General features: G+C 33.4%; 2 protein-coding genes across 2 annotated transcripts in view; both read left to right on the plus strand.

Annotated features, from left to right (window-relative positions):
- LOC105296014 (pregnancy zone protein-like) overlaps positions 1-11,910 on the plus strand; it is a 50,325-nt gene extending 38,415 nt beyond the window's left edge. Inside the window, exons 29-35 of the mRNA XM_011365935.1 lie at positions 742-960; positions 1,133-1,263; positions 1,625-1,715; positions 2,409-2,477; positions 2,849-2,951; positions 3,749-3,790; positions 11,693-11,910. Coding sequence (XP_011364237.1) covers positions 742-960; positions 1,133-1,263; positions 1,625-1,715; positions 2,409-2,477; positions 2,849-2,951; positions 3,749-3,790; positions 11,693-11,910 — 873 coding nt within the window. The remainder of the gene's footprint in view (positions 1-741; positions 961-1,132; positions 1,264-1,624; positions 1,716-2,408; positions 2,478-2,848; positions 2,952-3,748; positions 3,791-11,692) is intronic.
- Positions 11,911-12,759: 849 nt separating this feature from the next.
- Positions 12,760-16,140, plus strand: part of LOC105296015 (pregnancy zone protein-like) — a 29,322-nt gene continuing 25,941 nt past the window's right edge. The window contains 7 exon segments of the mRNA XM_011365936.1: positions 12,760-12,847; positions 12,850-12,920; positions 13,682-13,841; positions 14,008-14,060; positions 15,065-15,085; positions 15,352-15,519; positions 15,942-16,027. Of these exon segments, the coding sequence (XP_011364238.1) occupies positions 12,760-12,847; positions 12,850-12,920; positions 13,682-13,841; positions 14,008-14,060; positions 15,065-15,085; positions 15,352-15,519; positions 15,942-16,027 (647 nt within the window).

Below are 16,140 nucleotides of genomic sequence, written 5' to 3' on the forward strand. Positions count from 1 at the left end.
ACCATAAAGGTTCCAGCCTCACTATTTTATATATGGATTATTGCCATGTACTTTGTACAGTCTCTTATATCTTCTCTCCTTCATGGACCATCAGCTGTAAAGTAGATCAATAGTCCTAAAGCGATGCTCTTATAAGATTACTTCCCTAATAATGTAAATCATTTTTCCATCCGAAGACTAAAATTATCTGATATTTTACCCAATATATTTCCTCTCCACAGTAAACATGAATATTTCTATCTATTTAGGCTGATCCTTCATTTTTTCTGGAATTGGCTCATTCCCTTCTCTATGTCTTCACTTATAATATTTGCCACTCTGCTACCCCCTGATGCCTCTCTTCTGTCTATATAAAGATTTTCACTATTCAGAGTAATCATATTTCTCACCTTCACAATCTTCTCTTACTCATCTAGCTACAATTTCTTCCCCCTTCTCTGAATTTTTACAACAAATATTGTTACATAATTTATAAATTATTGAAATAGCTTTTGCTTTGTGTCAAATATTTGAGTCTTAGTTCCATATGTATATTGTAAACTACTTGAATGAGGAAACGTCTTCACTTCCCTCCAGAGTACCTAGAATAGTTTACGATCAATAACCATGTGAACTGAAATTCACTTAATGAACTGTGTTTATGACTAAATAACTCTGAGAGAGAAAGTAGTGTTGATATGGTTTATATCTAGTATGATTTTGTTACCTTCCTCCTGTGATTTCTGCACTCATCTTTTTCAGGATACGGTGGTAGCTCTCCAAGCACTGTCCAAATACGGAGCAGCAACTTTCACTAAAAGAGAGAAAGCAGCTACAGTCACTGTCAAGTCTTCAAAGACCTTCTCAGAAGAATTTCTAGTAGATGATGCCAATCGCCTATTGCTTCAGGAGGTTCCATTGCCAGAGATTCCAGGGGAGTACAGCACAACAGTGTCGGGGTCAGGATGTGTATATCTCCAGGTGAGGCAGCCAGGGTTTAGGGGATGCTGTAAATGGGAGAAAAAGTCAAAAGAATTAAATTTGAGTTTCAAAATAGAAAAAGAAATGTGTGCTAAGGGGAAGTATGAATCAACTAGAAGAGATTGACTATTTGAGTGCAAAAATAAAGGATTTTGTTCTATTTTTTTTTTAGACATCCCTGAGATATAACATCCTGCCTAAGAAAGAAAGGAAAGTTCCCTTCGATCTGCATGTTCATACTCTTCCCAAGAATTGTGATGGAATAGATTCTCACAGGAAATTCCAGATTCACATCAATATTAGGTAAATCCTAAATTGCTACCAGAACTTATGTAGAATATGATAAAACTAATTTTCTTGTGTGTAGGAACTCCACTGTCCAAAGTCACACATAATAAATATGGAATTTTTGCAATATTTATTAACAAAAAAAATTTACTGAAAAGCTTTAACATTGAGAATATGATGGTTCCATACATGAAGAGTGTGATTTCATAGTGATAGATTTTCTAAACCACCATAGCAAAAGCAAATAGAGTAGATGGAAAAGCTAAGTGGTTGTTAGGGATAGGAAACACTAGAAATAAAAGAGAAGGGAAGATTTCCATCCTGAATTCCAAAGAATTTTTTTTGAATGCCTTGTCCCTGTGTCTTGACTTCATAGTTATACTGGGGAACGCCCCAGCTCCAACATGGTCATTGTCGACGTGAAGATGGTATCAGGCTTCATACCTGTGAAACCATCAGTGAAAAAGGTAAATCCTATATCCCTTACAGATAGCAGAAAGCAAAGTCACGATAAATGTTGCTATTTATGCTTGTCTATTTTCTTTTATTGATTCAGTTTTCAAGAGTTTTACTCCCTCAAACTTGCTTTTCTAGAGTGTGTTTCCATCATCTTAATAATGGGTATCATTGTTATGTGATCTCAAGTATAAGCATAAGTCATAAATATGGCTAATAATGTTCCAGCAGGCCCTGAAACATCTAGGTATGTGGAGTGTTTTTGAATTATCTTTCAACTATATATATATGTGTATATATATATATATATATGGATAATATATATGTATATATGTATATGTAACATATGTAAAAAATATATGATATATTCTCCACTTTTTTCTTTTTATATATAGTTGGAAGACAATTATTTATTTATATTATATATAATTACATATTATATATAATATAGATAGATAATTATATATAATTATATATAACATTATATAATGTTATGTAATTATATCAAAATTATATATAATATGGAGGCTTTAATAAATATTACTCTTATCATTACACTTATTGTTATTACTATGATTCTTGAAGAAATCAAAAGTAGGAGTTTGAATGTTTCTGAGCAATCATTTAGATCATAAATACCTGAAAACTGCTCTCAGCCTGAACTTCCTCATCCCATATCTCTCATTTATCCCCCTGGTCAATAGCTCCAAGCCAGGCCTCAGATTCAAAGGACTGAAGTGAACACCAACCATGTCCTGATTTACTTTGACAAGGTAAGATTCACTGTGACTCTGCTAGATCTGGGAGAACTACTAGAGGTTCTAACAAACAAATTCAGATTCCAAATAGTGCTTTTCATATACACAAGTGAAGGAGAAGAAAATAGCTACAGAGGGAAATGAAGCAGAACTGGTCAATAAGGCTCAATTTACTATATTTGACTCTCCATAAAATTGTCTTTTTTGCCTTTCTTCTATCTGCCATTGAGTATGTTATGCAAGTCTCAAAATGTCTTATTCTTTCCATGGGCTTTGGTACAAATGGATAGTATAAGTATAGGGTCTGATAATATCTTAAGAAGAGAAGATGATTACTAGCAACTAAGTTAATCTTTTATTCCAATTCAGTTTTTATTTCTCTCCAGATAACCAAACAAGCCCTGAGTTTTTCCTTCTCAGTGGAACAGGACATCCAAGTAGGGAATTTAAAACCAGCTATAGTAAAAGCCTATGATTATTATGAGACAGGTGAGTGGGATTCAGACATACTAAACTTTGAAATGAAAAACATGACTAACCTAGTAAAAGCTCACTTTAACTAAAACAAAAGTCCACAATATTTCATTGGAAGAAAAAGTGAGTTTATGGTCACTGAATAATCATGTACTTGCACATTAACCCCTCATGTGCCCCCTAAATAAATTTTAGAGCCATTCTTATAAATTGATCTTAAAGCACTAAGGAAATTAGTTCTTTCTAAATTCTCTTAGAAAGTTGTTTGTTCTGGACTGAATTTTTCCAGGAAGATAAAAAGGGTAACAATGACTAAAACATCACATCTCATTACTGATGTGTGTAATATGAAATCTAAAATTAGATCTATTTTTGACTTGTGCCTTAAATAGTCTAACAAAATTTGGTAAACATTGTAATATATCAGGACTCATTTATTCATGATTTTGAATTAGAAATAGCATCATAGCCTGCTGGGAGTGTTAAAACTCTACTTCTTCTTAGACTAAGGAAAGGTTCAAAAAAGGAAGAACCACGAGAAAAACACAGCTGTGAAAAACGGCTCTACAGTGTCCTATAGATACAGTTTCCATATGTGAAATCTGACTCTCAATTCTGTATCCAAGACCAATTTTCTCTTACTCTCCCCACACCCCAATCCCAAATGGCTTAATATGGAAGTCGATTTTTTTCGCTCTCTGTGTTTATACTCTCTTTCTTAGTTTAAATCATACAGTTTACTTACAATTAATTGTTCATGTTCTTATTACTGAATGTCTTGACTCTTTTTGTCTCATCATTCTGTATTTCAGAGGAATTCACCATTGAAGAGTACAGTGCTCCCTGCAGTACTGGTAAAGTATAAACAGTAAAACCTAAAGCCAACATAAAGAAAATAAACATCTGTTGCTTTCATTAAGCTGCTTCTTGAGTATATCTTTACCATATTATTTTTAAAAACCTGGTGTATAATTTATGATTTAAACTATTTCAAATGTATTATAGAGTTTCTCTGTAGAAAAGTGCAGGTAAAGTATAATTACTGGTGTCTGGGGAGACTTGTTTGAAGATGAATTCAGGAATTTGCCACATATAAGAACCAAATTATCTAATATTTAGTTTACATTCTATACCCAGTGGCAATACATTTATCACCCATGACCTTTCTAGGATGCTTCTAAACTTTATTAGTTAGGGTCAGGAAACCTTTCATTGTAATTATCTATATAGCACAGCATAAGAAATGTTTGTTGGTCGACGGGGTCATCTTTGACAATATAAGGTCTGCTGTGAAACCTGAGGTTCTCCACTTTAAAATATTTTAAAAACTGAGAACAGCCTTATCACTAAAAATAATTAAAATCTATTAAGTTCAAATATTTATAATTGAAATATAAAAAAATTCCTTTAGTAGATCACAGAATTTCCCTAATATTTCTACCATTTTTTTTACTATTTAGAACTTGAACATGGAAATGCTTGAAAATGGAAACTTATGGACTTCACTCATCAAATGAATTTCTCCAGAAATGAAGAACAAAGACTTATCAGAAGAGAAGTTAATGGGAGAAAGAAGGAACAGCAATTGGAAATAAATAAAATTTGCATGTTGAATAAATTTATGACATTTACAACTCTATCTTTCTTTTTGTTCTTCATCAAATTTATATTTCCCTTCTGAAATATGTATCCAGTCCCCACAGTGTTTTTAAAACATTAAAAAAAGCTTTGTAAAGAAGTGCACTCAAAAACACTATAGATAAAAATGAAATTGCAAAATATGTTCAAGTAACCCTCAAGAAGGTAGGGAAAAGAAATGTTTTTAAATATTGAAACAACTAAAATGTCCATCAATAAGTGAATGGTTAAACTAACCATAGTATATTCATATCATGTAATACTACTCAGCAATAAAAAGGAGCAAACTATTGATATACACAACAACTTGGATGGATCTCAAAAACATGTTAAGTGAAAGTAAAGTCAATTTCAAAAGGTCATACTGTATAATTCCTTTTTATTTTATTGAATTTATTAGGGTGACATTAGTTAATAAAATTGCATAGGTTTCAAGAGTACAATTCTACAACACATCATCTGTATACTGCATTGTATGTTTTATATAATATTCTTGAAATGACAATATTACAGAAACAGAAAATAAATTAGTGATTTCCAGGGATAATGAATGATAACATAAGGGAGAAGGATGTGAGGGTAACATTAGAGAGATCTCTGTGGTGATAAAATCCTGTATGTGTGAGAACAAAAGCCCAGGTTCAAGTTTTTACATTTAATTCCACCTCAAATTATTTTGTTGTTTGTTGTGTAGTGAGTGGGTATCTAAATTGACTTTTCTTCTCATGTAGCTCTCTAAATGTCCCGTTATCACCTATCTACCAATTATATATTTTCTTGCTAATAAACAGTGACTTCGTTACCACAAATTATCATACTTTCTAAGGCTTGTTTCTGAGTGATTTATTCTATTCCATTAATTAGCTAGTCTATCTTTTCACAGTACTAAAATATTTGAATTACTATGGCTTAGTAAAATATTTTAATAAATATTATGGTCAGTCCTTCCATGCTACTCTGTTTTCATCTTTTTTTTTTTCTGCAATAATAAGCTCATTATTTATTCCAGGTAAAACACTGAGATCTATTTATTGAGTTAATTATCTCTGTAGTCATATTGGGTATTGTTTAGTATTGCATTGAATATGAATGAATTTGTAATGATTGAGAATGTCAACATTTTACGAAATTTAGCCTTTTCTATTCAGAGATATTTTATCTTCATTTGCTCAATGCACATGAAGTAAATTCTAATTCTGACTCAATGTCTAAATGTGGACTGAACCACAAAGTTAAAATTAAAGATTAACTTAATGTACATATATGGTAAGATAAGTTGAAAGCATAAAACAATATATACATGGAGACAAATTTAAAGATATGAACGAAAAATAAAATTACAAGGTAATGAAATAAAACAAAAATTCTCAATCATTAATAAAAACCATTGAAAGATTTTAAGCAAGAAAATATTTCAGATTTGTATTATGTGAGTTCATCTTTTAGCCAATGATGGGAAGAAGAAAGCAAGTTTTTGCTGATTTCTAGATACACAGCCCATTTTTGCAGAACTGGGCTCTCTTCTTCATGCTTAATCAAATGGTTTAGCACACATATCTCTCTTCCTCACTTATACAATTTTACACTTTTAAATATTGTTTATTCTCCTCTCTTCTATGGACTCAGACCTCTTTGAAAGATAAACCTACATCTTAATCATGTATACAGCCTGCTCACCCAACAGAGTGCTGGGAATCCCATATACACTCAGTAAATCAAAGGAGTGATTAAACACATCGGTGCCTATTCTCATAGGTAGATAGAGGAGAGGAGAAATGGAATAACACAAAGGTGTTAACATACACCAGTACAGAAAAGGAACTAGAAAGATCATTTTTTCTAAAACCTGACCTATTGTGTAATATTTCAAAATACTTTATGGAAAAGATTCTCATACTTTTCCAAAGTCAAATAAATGAGGAGAAAAAAGAATTTGGGTTATTTATTAGGACTTTAAGCAAAATTTGTTTAAAAGTATATTTTATGCATTCATTGAGCTCTAAGAGGGAAATCATTGCCCCAATCTTATGAAACTAGCTTTCAACAATCATCAAAAGGGTAAAAATTATCTCTATTGGGGGTCAAATCGTATCCCCAAAAAAGATATGTTGCAATCTTAATCCCTGGTGCCTGTGAATGTGACATTATTTGAAAGTAGGATCTTTGCAGATGTAATTAAGATATAAGTTAAGATGAGGTGATACTGGAGTAGAATGGGCCCTTTATCCAATATTACTGTCATCCTATAAGAAGAGAGAAAGATATACAGAGACAGGCATGCAAAGAAGGAAGACGATGTGAGATACATAGGGAGAATGTCATGTGATGACAAAAGCAGAGACAGAAACACCAAGGATTGCTGACAACTAAAGAAATTAAGAGAAAGGCATGAAACATTTTCTCTTAGAGAATTTACAAGGAGCATAGCCCTGCCAATACCCTGATTTCTGACTTCTAACCTACAGAACTATGAGAGGATAAATTTCCTGTGTTTTAAGCCACCCAGTTTGCGGTACTTTGTTATGGCAGTCCTAGGAAACTACCATAATGTCCAATTAAAATAATATCTTTTCATTCATTGGCACAATTTATTTACTTCATTCTTTTTTTCTTTTAAGTCAGAAGAAATAAATGAACAGGTTCCAAATGATTGGGTGGAGGAAACAGAAAGTAAGAAATTTTCTTTTTGTTTTATGTATTTCCATACAGTTTAATTTAACAATGAAACACAAAAAAATAAAATCTGAGACAGGGGGTACAGTTCTCCGCTTCTAGCCCTCTACCATGCTTATAGATTATCTCAAAAAGATTAATCTCTTCTTTTTGTTAAAGTTCTACAGGAAAAATTTTCATGTTTATTTTTCTTATAATCATAAATAAATCCATGTGTCATTACTGTTGCTGGACTTCAATGCATGTTTGGATGAAAATGCTGATTTGCAGATTTTAATCTGTTCTGATACACCCCCTCAAGGAATGTTTGATTAGTATTTACTACAAAGTAGAAGTATTGTTGAAGACTTTTCTTCTTAGTCATTTTAAAAATATAAAAGTCACCATTATTTAAATAGCAATAGTGTGAGATTTATCTTTATGCTTTTAGAGCAATATTCTCAGGTATTTTTCTTATAGAATTTAGTAATCTGAATTAATATTATAACATTTTTAAAAGGAATATTCAAGGCACTAAAGGCAAAAGTTCTGCAAAGATTCAAGTTATTGTTGAGCAAAGTTTTGCCTGGGAAAATATGTGCCAAGATGTAATGTGTACTTAATCTGATAAAATAAAACTCATCATGTCCTGTAAATGATCTCTGATTACTCAAAGTCTGTTAATATACAAACCACACAAAAGACTTTTATCATCAGTACACTTGAATAACACTTGGCTCCTTAATATTGACCTTGGCAATCATTTTTTGAATGTAACACCAAAAGTGCCAGCCACAAAGCAAAAATCAACAAGTGGAGCTACATCAAAATAAAAAGCTTCTTCACAGCAAAAGAAAAAATCAACAGAATGAAAGTCAGCCTATGGAATGGAAGAATATACGTGCACACCATATATCTTGTAAAAGGGGTAATATCCAAAATATATAAGTAACACATATAATTCAATTCAATAACAAAAAATAAAATAAAATAATTCAAGTAAAAATGGACAGAGGACCTGAATATGTATTTTTCCATGAAAGACATACAAATGGCCAACAAATGCAAATCAAAACCACAGTGAGACAGCACCTTACCTGCTAACATTCATCACTTGAGTCTTTAACCATCTGATTTCTCTCAGCTTGGTCTCTTAACCAAGAAGTCCTAGAAGTTCTCTCTGGTTGACTCTGACACACCACAGCTCTTTCTTATCACATAGAATTCCCAACTTTCTAGATCATTCTACCTCCAATTCTGTGGTTGTTGCTCCAACACAGCTTGTGTTGTAGGGTCACCTATACAAGTCACCCATTTAAGGTCTCTGGATTTAACCTAGCTGTCTTTACATTTCTTGTGGAGAGTTGTGGAATTCTTGGGTCCAATAACAATATATAGGCCCTGAAGCATCCTAGAGAGGTTAAACTTCTAACTCTCACTTATCTATCCACACTGCACTCCAAGAAGACTCTGATGTAGCTACAGTCCAGATTGACACAGGACAGCCTCCAGAGTACCAAACGGGAAGAGGAGTAAAGAGACCTTCTGCTCTATGTATTACCTTTATCCACTTAACACAATTGGCCTTCTCTAGGCCAAAGAACAGGAAGCAGAAATTAGAACTCTGACCAACTCACATTCTTACCTTGTTCAGGCTTCTTTAATCCACAATTTCCCAATAACCAGTAGGGATCCATGTCTCTTTCATTATTCTTCTATCTCATCTACAGCCATAGATGGTACCATCTTCCACTGCATTTCACTCAGAGCATTTGAAAATATATGGGACTGTTCAGTTTTCGGAGTACAGGCTGACTAGATGAAGCAAGTGATATTTATTGGGATCAGACTGTGAAGCGGTCTGTTTTCAATCCTACACAATGGGGGACTATTCTGCCCATTGAAAACCATTATTTTACATCTTTTCCACTATTTAACAAAGAACAACGAGCCCCGTGGCCTAAATTTCATAAACAGAAGAGATATTTTCTCCTCCTATGTAGAAAACCTCACCTTTTCCCTATAGAATTGGCCCTTGGTATGATAAATTAGAGCTATTGCCTAAGATAGTAGTCCCCAACCTTTTTGTCACCAGGGACTGGTTTTGAGGAAGACAATTTTTCTATGGACTGGGCGGGGGTAGGGAAGCAGGGAGGGATGGTTTCGGGATGATTCAAGCACATTATATTTATTGTGCACTTTATTTCTATTATTATTACATTGTAATATATAATGAAATGATTATACAACTCATCATAATGCGAAATCAGATGCCACCAGATGCAGCTGTACAATTGAAGTACATCAACTCACTTGGCACTATAAAGCCTGCCACCAGATGCAGCTCAATTGTCTTTTGCCATTCACTGACAGGGTTTTAATATGGTCTTTGTGCAATTAAACCTCTCTGGTAATGTTAATCTGTATTTGCAGCCACTCCCCAGTACTAGCATCACTTCCTCAGCTCCACCTCAGATCATCAGGCATTAGATTCTCATAGAAGCACGAATGCTGTTGTGAACTGCACATTAGAGGGATCTAGGTTGCACTCTCCTTGTGAGAATCTAATGCCTAATGATCTGAGGTGGAGCTGAGGCGGTGATACTAGTGCTGGGGAGCAGCTGCAAATATAGCTGAAGCTTCACTTGCCTGCCACTCTCCTCCGACTGTGAGGCCAGGTTCCTAACAGGATACAGACTGGTACCAGCGGTTGGAAATTTTTAGTCTAAAAGGACCCAGTAACTGCTCTCCCCTGCCTTGGGAGAGTAAGCTTCAGAGTGATGGAGGTTGCAGGGGAACATGATGAAAAAGAGAAAATTAAAAGTCATCAGTTTAACATTTGCAAAATTTAATCACTCCTACAAAGACAAATATTTAAAATGCAAACATCCGTGATTAAGTAATACATTAAAACATTTTAGTTGCTCAGTATAAGTGAAATCTGGACAAATTACACAACCTTGATGGGTCCCAATTTAAATATCTATTGAATAAGTACTAAACAAATCTTCGTGTAATAGTTGTTTGAAACAAATATAAAATATATTCTTAATTGTGATTTCAATGAGGCTGATAATGAGAATAAAAGTAGTATATTGAATAGAATTATAATATACTGATGATTTCTTTCCTATTAAAATCAGAGAACTAGGGGGAAAAGTGTGGACGGTAAGGTAAAAAATAATATTTTATAGAGCCTATAGTTAATATTGCACTGCATACTTAAAAATGTGTTGAGGGTAGATCTTATGTTAAGTGTTCTCATTAATATAACAATAACAACAACAATAATAATAATTAAAGAGAGAAGGGGAAATTTTTGGAAATGATAAATGTATTTCTAACAAAGATTGTGCTGATGATTTCATGAGTGTATACTTAACTCCATACTAATCAAGTTATATATATTAAATACATTCAGCTTTTTGTGTATCAATCATATCTCAAAAAAGTGTTTAAAAAATAGAGAAAATAAACCCTTTGGAAATGAAGGATTAAAGTAGCCACAACTTTATTTTTTAAGTCCCTTACATAAGCAATTTAATATGGAGACGGGGAGGCAATAAGGCCATAGACAAGGGTTTGGGGGTCACACAGATAAAATTTGTAATCTTCTACTTCCTAATCCTTGTCTGGAGTTACTAAGAAATGATAAGTTTAACTTAGAGTTTCTGGGAAATAATAAAATTTGCAGAGAAATATCTCAATCTGATCAACCTACAAATTTCTCCACTAATTTATTCTTCCTGAGCTGGGTAGAAAGAGATCAGGACACAATTCGGTGTAGGAGAAAGATACATAGAAATGGGCAACAGAACTGCATGCTCACAAAATGGTTGTTTTTATGGCTATCAATGCATTACGCCTTGTGGAAGGCTATAGCTTGCTAGAAAAATAAAAGTTTTTATCATTTATCACATCTTTGAAAGAGCAGATGTTCAGTGGATCAGAAACATCCAAATGCCAGAATGGGATTAGGTGAGAGGTACTATCTGAATGACCATGGTAGGTGTTTTAGCTGCCCTGAGCCTCTCTGCTTTAGAACAAAATGTTAGTATTTGTGCAAATTTTTAAAAATGGCTCTCAAGATTCATGGCATATAGTTTTGCCAAGGAACGATTTAAAACTTACACAGCAAGACTACTGGCCTGAAGCAGACCACTTGGAGAATGGGATTACCAAACTTGACTTCTAGGTTCCATAAATAAACTGTCTTTGTTATTCTCTACTTCTAGTCTCACACAGACTAACTTTGTAACGTAAAAAAAAAAAAAAAATTCTTTCATATGTCCAATTCTTTTAAAAAGATAAGAGTTCATATTGGTAGTAGAAAGGAAAGGGTAACAATAAAAAAATAACTTTTTCTTAATTGCAAATTAACTCAATAAATAAATGACTTAAACCTACAGGTATTGAACCACTAAAGTTTTGAAGATTCACATTTTATACATAATTTGCTGATTCAGTGAAGGGGCAGGGATTTTATCTCACTCATGTAGATTCAGGTGTGAAGATTAACAGGGATTCATGTTTTCGCACTCAAGGACATGAAAGAGATAATGCAATGGATCGAGTTGTGACAGGAAAATATGGGCGGGGAAATATTAAAGAAAAAGAAAACTCATCAATGATGTCAAGACATGAAAGTGAAACTCCCAGAAAAATTGTTCATGCTTCAGAATAATTAAATACATTCAAGAATTTAAGTGAAAAAGACTGCAAAATAATATAATTAGATAGGTTTTTTAATAAAAAAGATAATTTATCCACTGATACAGGCTTGACACAAGCATACATTTGTGAACATAGAAATAGTAATACTAAAATATTAATATTGATTACCTCAAGAGAGTGAGAATAAAGGAGGATGAGAATCAAATGCTGCATGTACTTGTCTGGTATGTGTGTGATGTAAATTATTAATAAAAATTAAAACTTGTTGATATAAAGTTATTGCATTTTGTCTAAACTATATCCAAGGAACCTAAGAGAAACAGCATATATTCTTTTTTTCAGTGTTGTTAAGAAAATTATTTCACACTATACATACATGTCATTTCATGTAATGGATATATGTTCACTGATGTTCTTTCAGTTGAATTTGTGTGAATCCAGTCATGGTGTTCACGCACAAGTGATATTTATTTAGACAGTTTTTAATGTAAATCTTTTTATATAAGGTAAATAATCACCCACAATTTATTATATATGTGTACTTTTATGGGTATATATTCAGGAATTTCGGTATTAAGTCTTTTTAAAACAAAAACTGCCTATAAAATTGTAATATCTTCGAAGTCAACTTCCAGTAGACTGGCTGTGTGCCTGAGGCACTACTGATGAGTAAAAGATATAATTCTTACACCAACATGTAAGATGCACCTCCATCTTATTGTCTTAATTTATTGACCCTTGGTGTAGAACAGATTATAACAATAAATACATATTGTTATAGAAAACACAGCTATGGTTGAAAATGCTTGTTAGCCTTTATTTTTCTCTGATATAGCCTTCTTCCTTTCCCAGGCAGTATATGGTGCTCCACACTGGGACCCCTGAGAAGAGCTGCCTCCTTCTGAGCCACCTGAATGAGACAGTGACTGTAAATGCTTCTTTGGGGTCTCAGAAAAAAACAGGAGCTTCTACACTGACCTGGTGGCAGAGAAGGACTTATTCCACTGTGTCTCCTTCACTGTGAGTACTAGGTGCCTGTCTCCATTTATTGATTCATGATGATGGAGAGCTAGTGTTCAGTCCCAAAGAATGACTTTAAGAATGTTAGTGAGGGCTTCAGAAAGGACTAAGGAGAATGAGTTTTCAGCCACTGAAGTACAAAGCATGGATTTTTTACCAAAGTAGGGGAGAAATATTTTTCTACTTGCCAAAGTTCAATTTAATTACTAAAAAATTGTACTAGCCACAGAAATTATATAATCATACAATAGTCAGAGGGGTTTTCTAGCTTTGATATATAACCATCTTTTGCAGGCCAGAGTCAGACAATGCCTAGAAACAGAATGTAGCACAATTTTTCTCTCTTGTTCAGATGTTAAGGTGTCTTTATCTTCAGAATGTGTAAATGGTTCAAGATTCTCCAAGCAAACATCCAGTATCTCTTGAGGTTTCCCAACTTGAGATGCTTAGCTTCTATATTCTCATACTTTTTCAGAGATGTTTCTCTCCATTCCTTCAGAATATATATGCTCAGTTAAAAGGAGCATAATTTAATATATAAGAATTTCAGGTGAGCTATATGGGGATTTGGGTTCCATTGATGGGTATTCTTGCTGATATAGTTCTACTATATCTTATATTAATATCTTCCCTCGTGTCTAGAGAAACAAGCATACCTACCTAGCCCTTGGTGAAGCTAAAGCAGAAATAGAAAATAATAATAAATGAAGGATTCAAAAAAGAAGATTGTGCGGTTCCTCAGTATATCCTTTGTTCTTTAGCTCCCAAGGATCTCATCCTCTTCAGAGGTGGCTGTCTTCATTGTCCACATAAAGGGACCAACACAAGACTTCAGAAAAAAGAACACAGTGCTCATAAAGAATGATCAAAGTCTCATCTTTGTCCAGACAGACAAACCCATTTATAAACCAGGACAGACAGGTATGTAGGGAGATTTCACTGTTTGGGGCAACACTATGAAGGAGAGCCCAGCTCAACAGATTCTCCAGCTGAACTCACCATTATCCTAATCTCTTAGCCTCCTGTCTTATTACCCCAATTACCTGCTTTCTCATGTCTGAGACTTATCAGAGAATTTCTTTTTTAGTAAAATTTTGTATCATGTCTCTGGATGAAAATTTTCACCCCCTAAATGAACTGGTGAGTATTTCAATATCTGAGGTTTGGTGGCAGGGGGTAGTGGTGGAGAGGAGGAGAGCACTCCCCCAAGTGGGCTAGGAATGTCCAGAAAGAGCAAGATGAAAGATATTCCTTTTGGCCCCTGGGTGCCAGCTTCACCAGAAATCTAAAGTCTTATACAAGGTATAATTGAGTAGTAAGAGATGAGAAAACTCTTTCTCTTATAACAGTAATTAATCAGTCTGGCAATAGTCAGCTACATGTATTTATCTCAACACATTATATTAAGCATAATGAAGAGGCACAATAAAAAAGTTAGGTGCTCTTCATAGCCATACACTGAAGGAGTTTATGCTTAATTAAAGCATCAAAGTTTCACCTCTTGTGAATATATATAAATATTATAAAATATATTATAATTTTATTATATGAGTATATTTATACATACATCATATAATGTACATTATATATAAAGTCTTCATTTATGTTAATTGTATTTCTCTTCCTTCAGCTAGCTTTCAATATGAAAGCAAAGAAACAAAGCTACTTTTAAAAGGTAGATATTAGACAATTTTAAAATCAGGAAAAATATTATTGGTTTACTTTTAACCAAATAATTCTAGAAATTCTCTTCCTGTTGGGTCTAAATCATAATGACATATAACTCTATTATTATCCATTTCTAATTTATGTAAGTTAACAGTGTAGTCATGTTCTTTAGTAGGAGAATTTTAGTACCTAAATAATATTATTGGTAAATAATATTAATAAATATTAACAATTATTCACCGATAATATGTCTCAAGGAAATAACAACACAGTGATTTTTGTAGAAAAATATTATGGTTTTCTTAGAACTATTTACTGATTTCCCTAAGCATTTCCACTTATTTTATGTCTTAGTTTAAATTTTGATATATCTTACTACAAATATTATTTTTCCTCAGTAGGCTGTTTGATTATAAGTTTGAAATCATAGCTTTTGGAGAAATTCTAATCACATCTCCTTTCCTTTTTTCATATAGATTCCACTGGTATACCTTGAGGTAAGCATCAGAAAGAGTATCTTATAAGGAAGTCAGTGATTTAAAGAAGAGGAAGTTCTGATAATATTTCAGACAGATGAACTACTGTTAAAAAAGATTTTCAAACCAAAATTTTCCTACTCTCAAATGTCAGGTGTATTGTGGTTCACCTTCGTTCTGTGTTTGTCTCTCCTGAAGGCAATACCAGTACAACTCTCGAAGTCATGTGTTTTGTCAAAGGCTATGATGCCTAAACAATTATCTTCATGCTTCTTTTTGACCTTTAGAATCCAAAAAGAAATCGAATTAGACAATGGCAGAAACTCAAGTTAGAGAGTGGCCTCAAACAATTAGCCTTTTCCCTCTCATCAGAGCCAATTCTCGGCTCCTACAAGGTGGTGGTACAGAAGGAATCCAGCGGAAGTAAAGAGCACCTCGTCTCCGTGGAGGAATTTGGGATGGATTATGAAAGATGAAAGGGGCATAACTTTTGATTCGTAGTGTGAATTCACTTAGATCTTTTGAATTTCCCACGGGTATGTTGAACTGGAAGTAGAGTCAGCTTTATCTTTTTCTAAGGCCATCATTATTCTGTGAACAGAGAAGTTTATAAGAGCTTGGTGATTTCCAGTAGTAAATTATATTTTGCCAAGTACCAAAATTCTTATTTCAGTGGAACCATCATCATTTGTTAGCATCACTGAGGTCACCAAATCAGTTAGATTTTGCATGAACTGTTAGTCATCTTAAAGTTGATACATTGAAAAATGCATGTAAGTTTTCAGAGTATTTTTGTGGGAAAAATTATAAACATAAAAATACTTGTATTTCCATTAAATATTTACCCGCCTCCTTATTTTCATTATCTCTATCACCAGTGGTTCCCAAGTTCGAGGTCAAAGTTCAGGTCCCAAAGATAATCGGTATCAATGAAGAAAAACTGAACATATCCGTATGTGGAATGTGAGTTAAATTGTTTTCGTCTGAAATTTCATATTTTGCCTCAATTTTGAGTGATTATTTAGCTAGATACACAATTGTAAAATGAAACCTCACGTGCCCATCACCTATTATAA

The sequence above is a fragment of the Pteropus vampyrus genome, unplaced genomic scaffold, assembly GCF_000151845.1.
Source record: "Pteropus vampyrus isolate Shadow unplaced genomic scaffold, Pvam_2.0 Scaffold116, whole genome shotgun sequence".
Taxonomy (NCBI): Eukaryota; Metazoa; Chordata; class Mammalia; order Chiroptera; family Pteropodidae; genus Pteropus; species Pteropus vampyrus.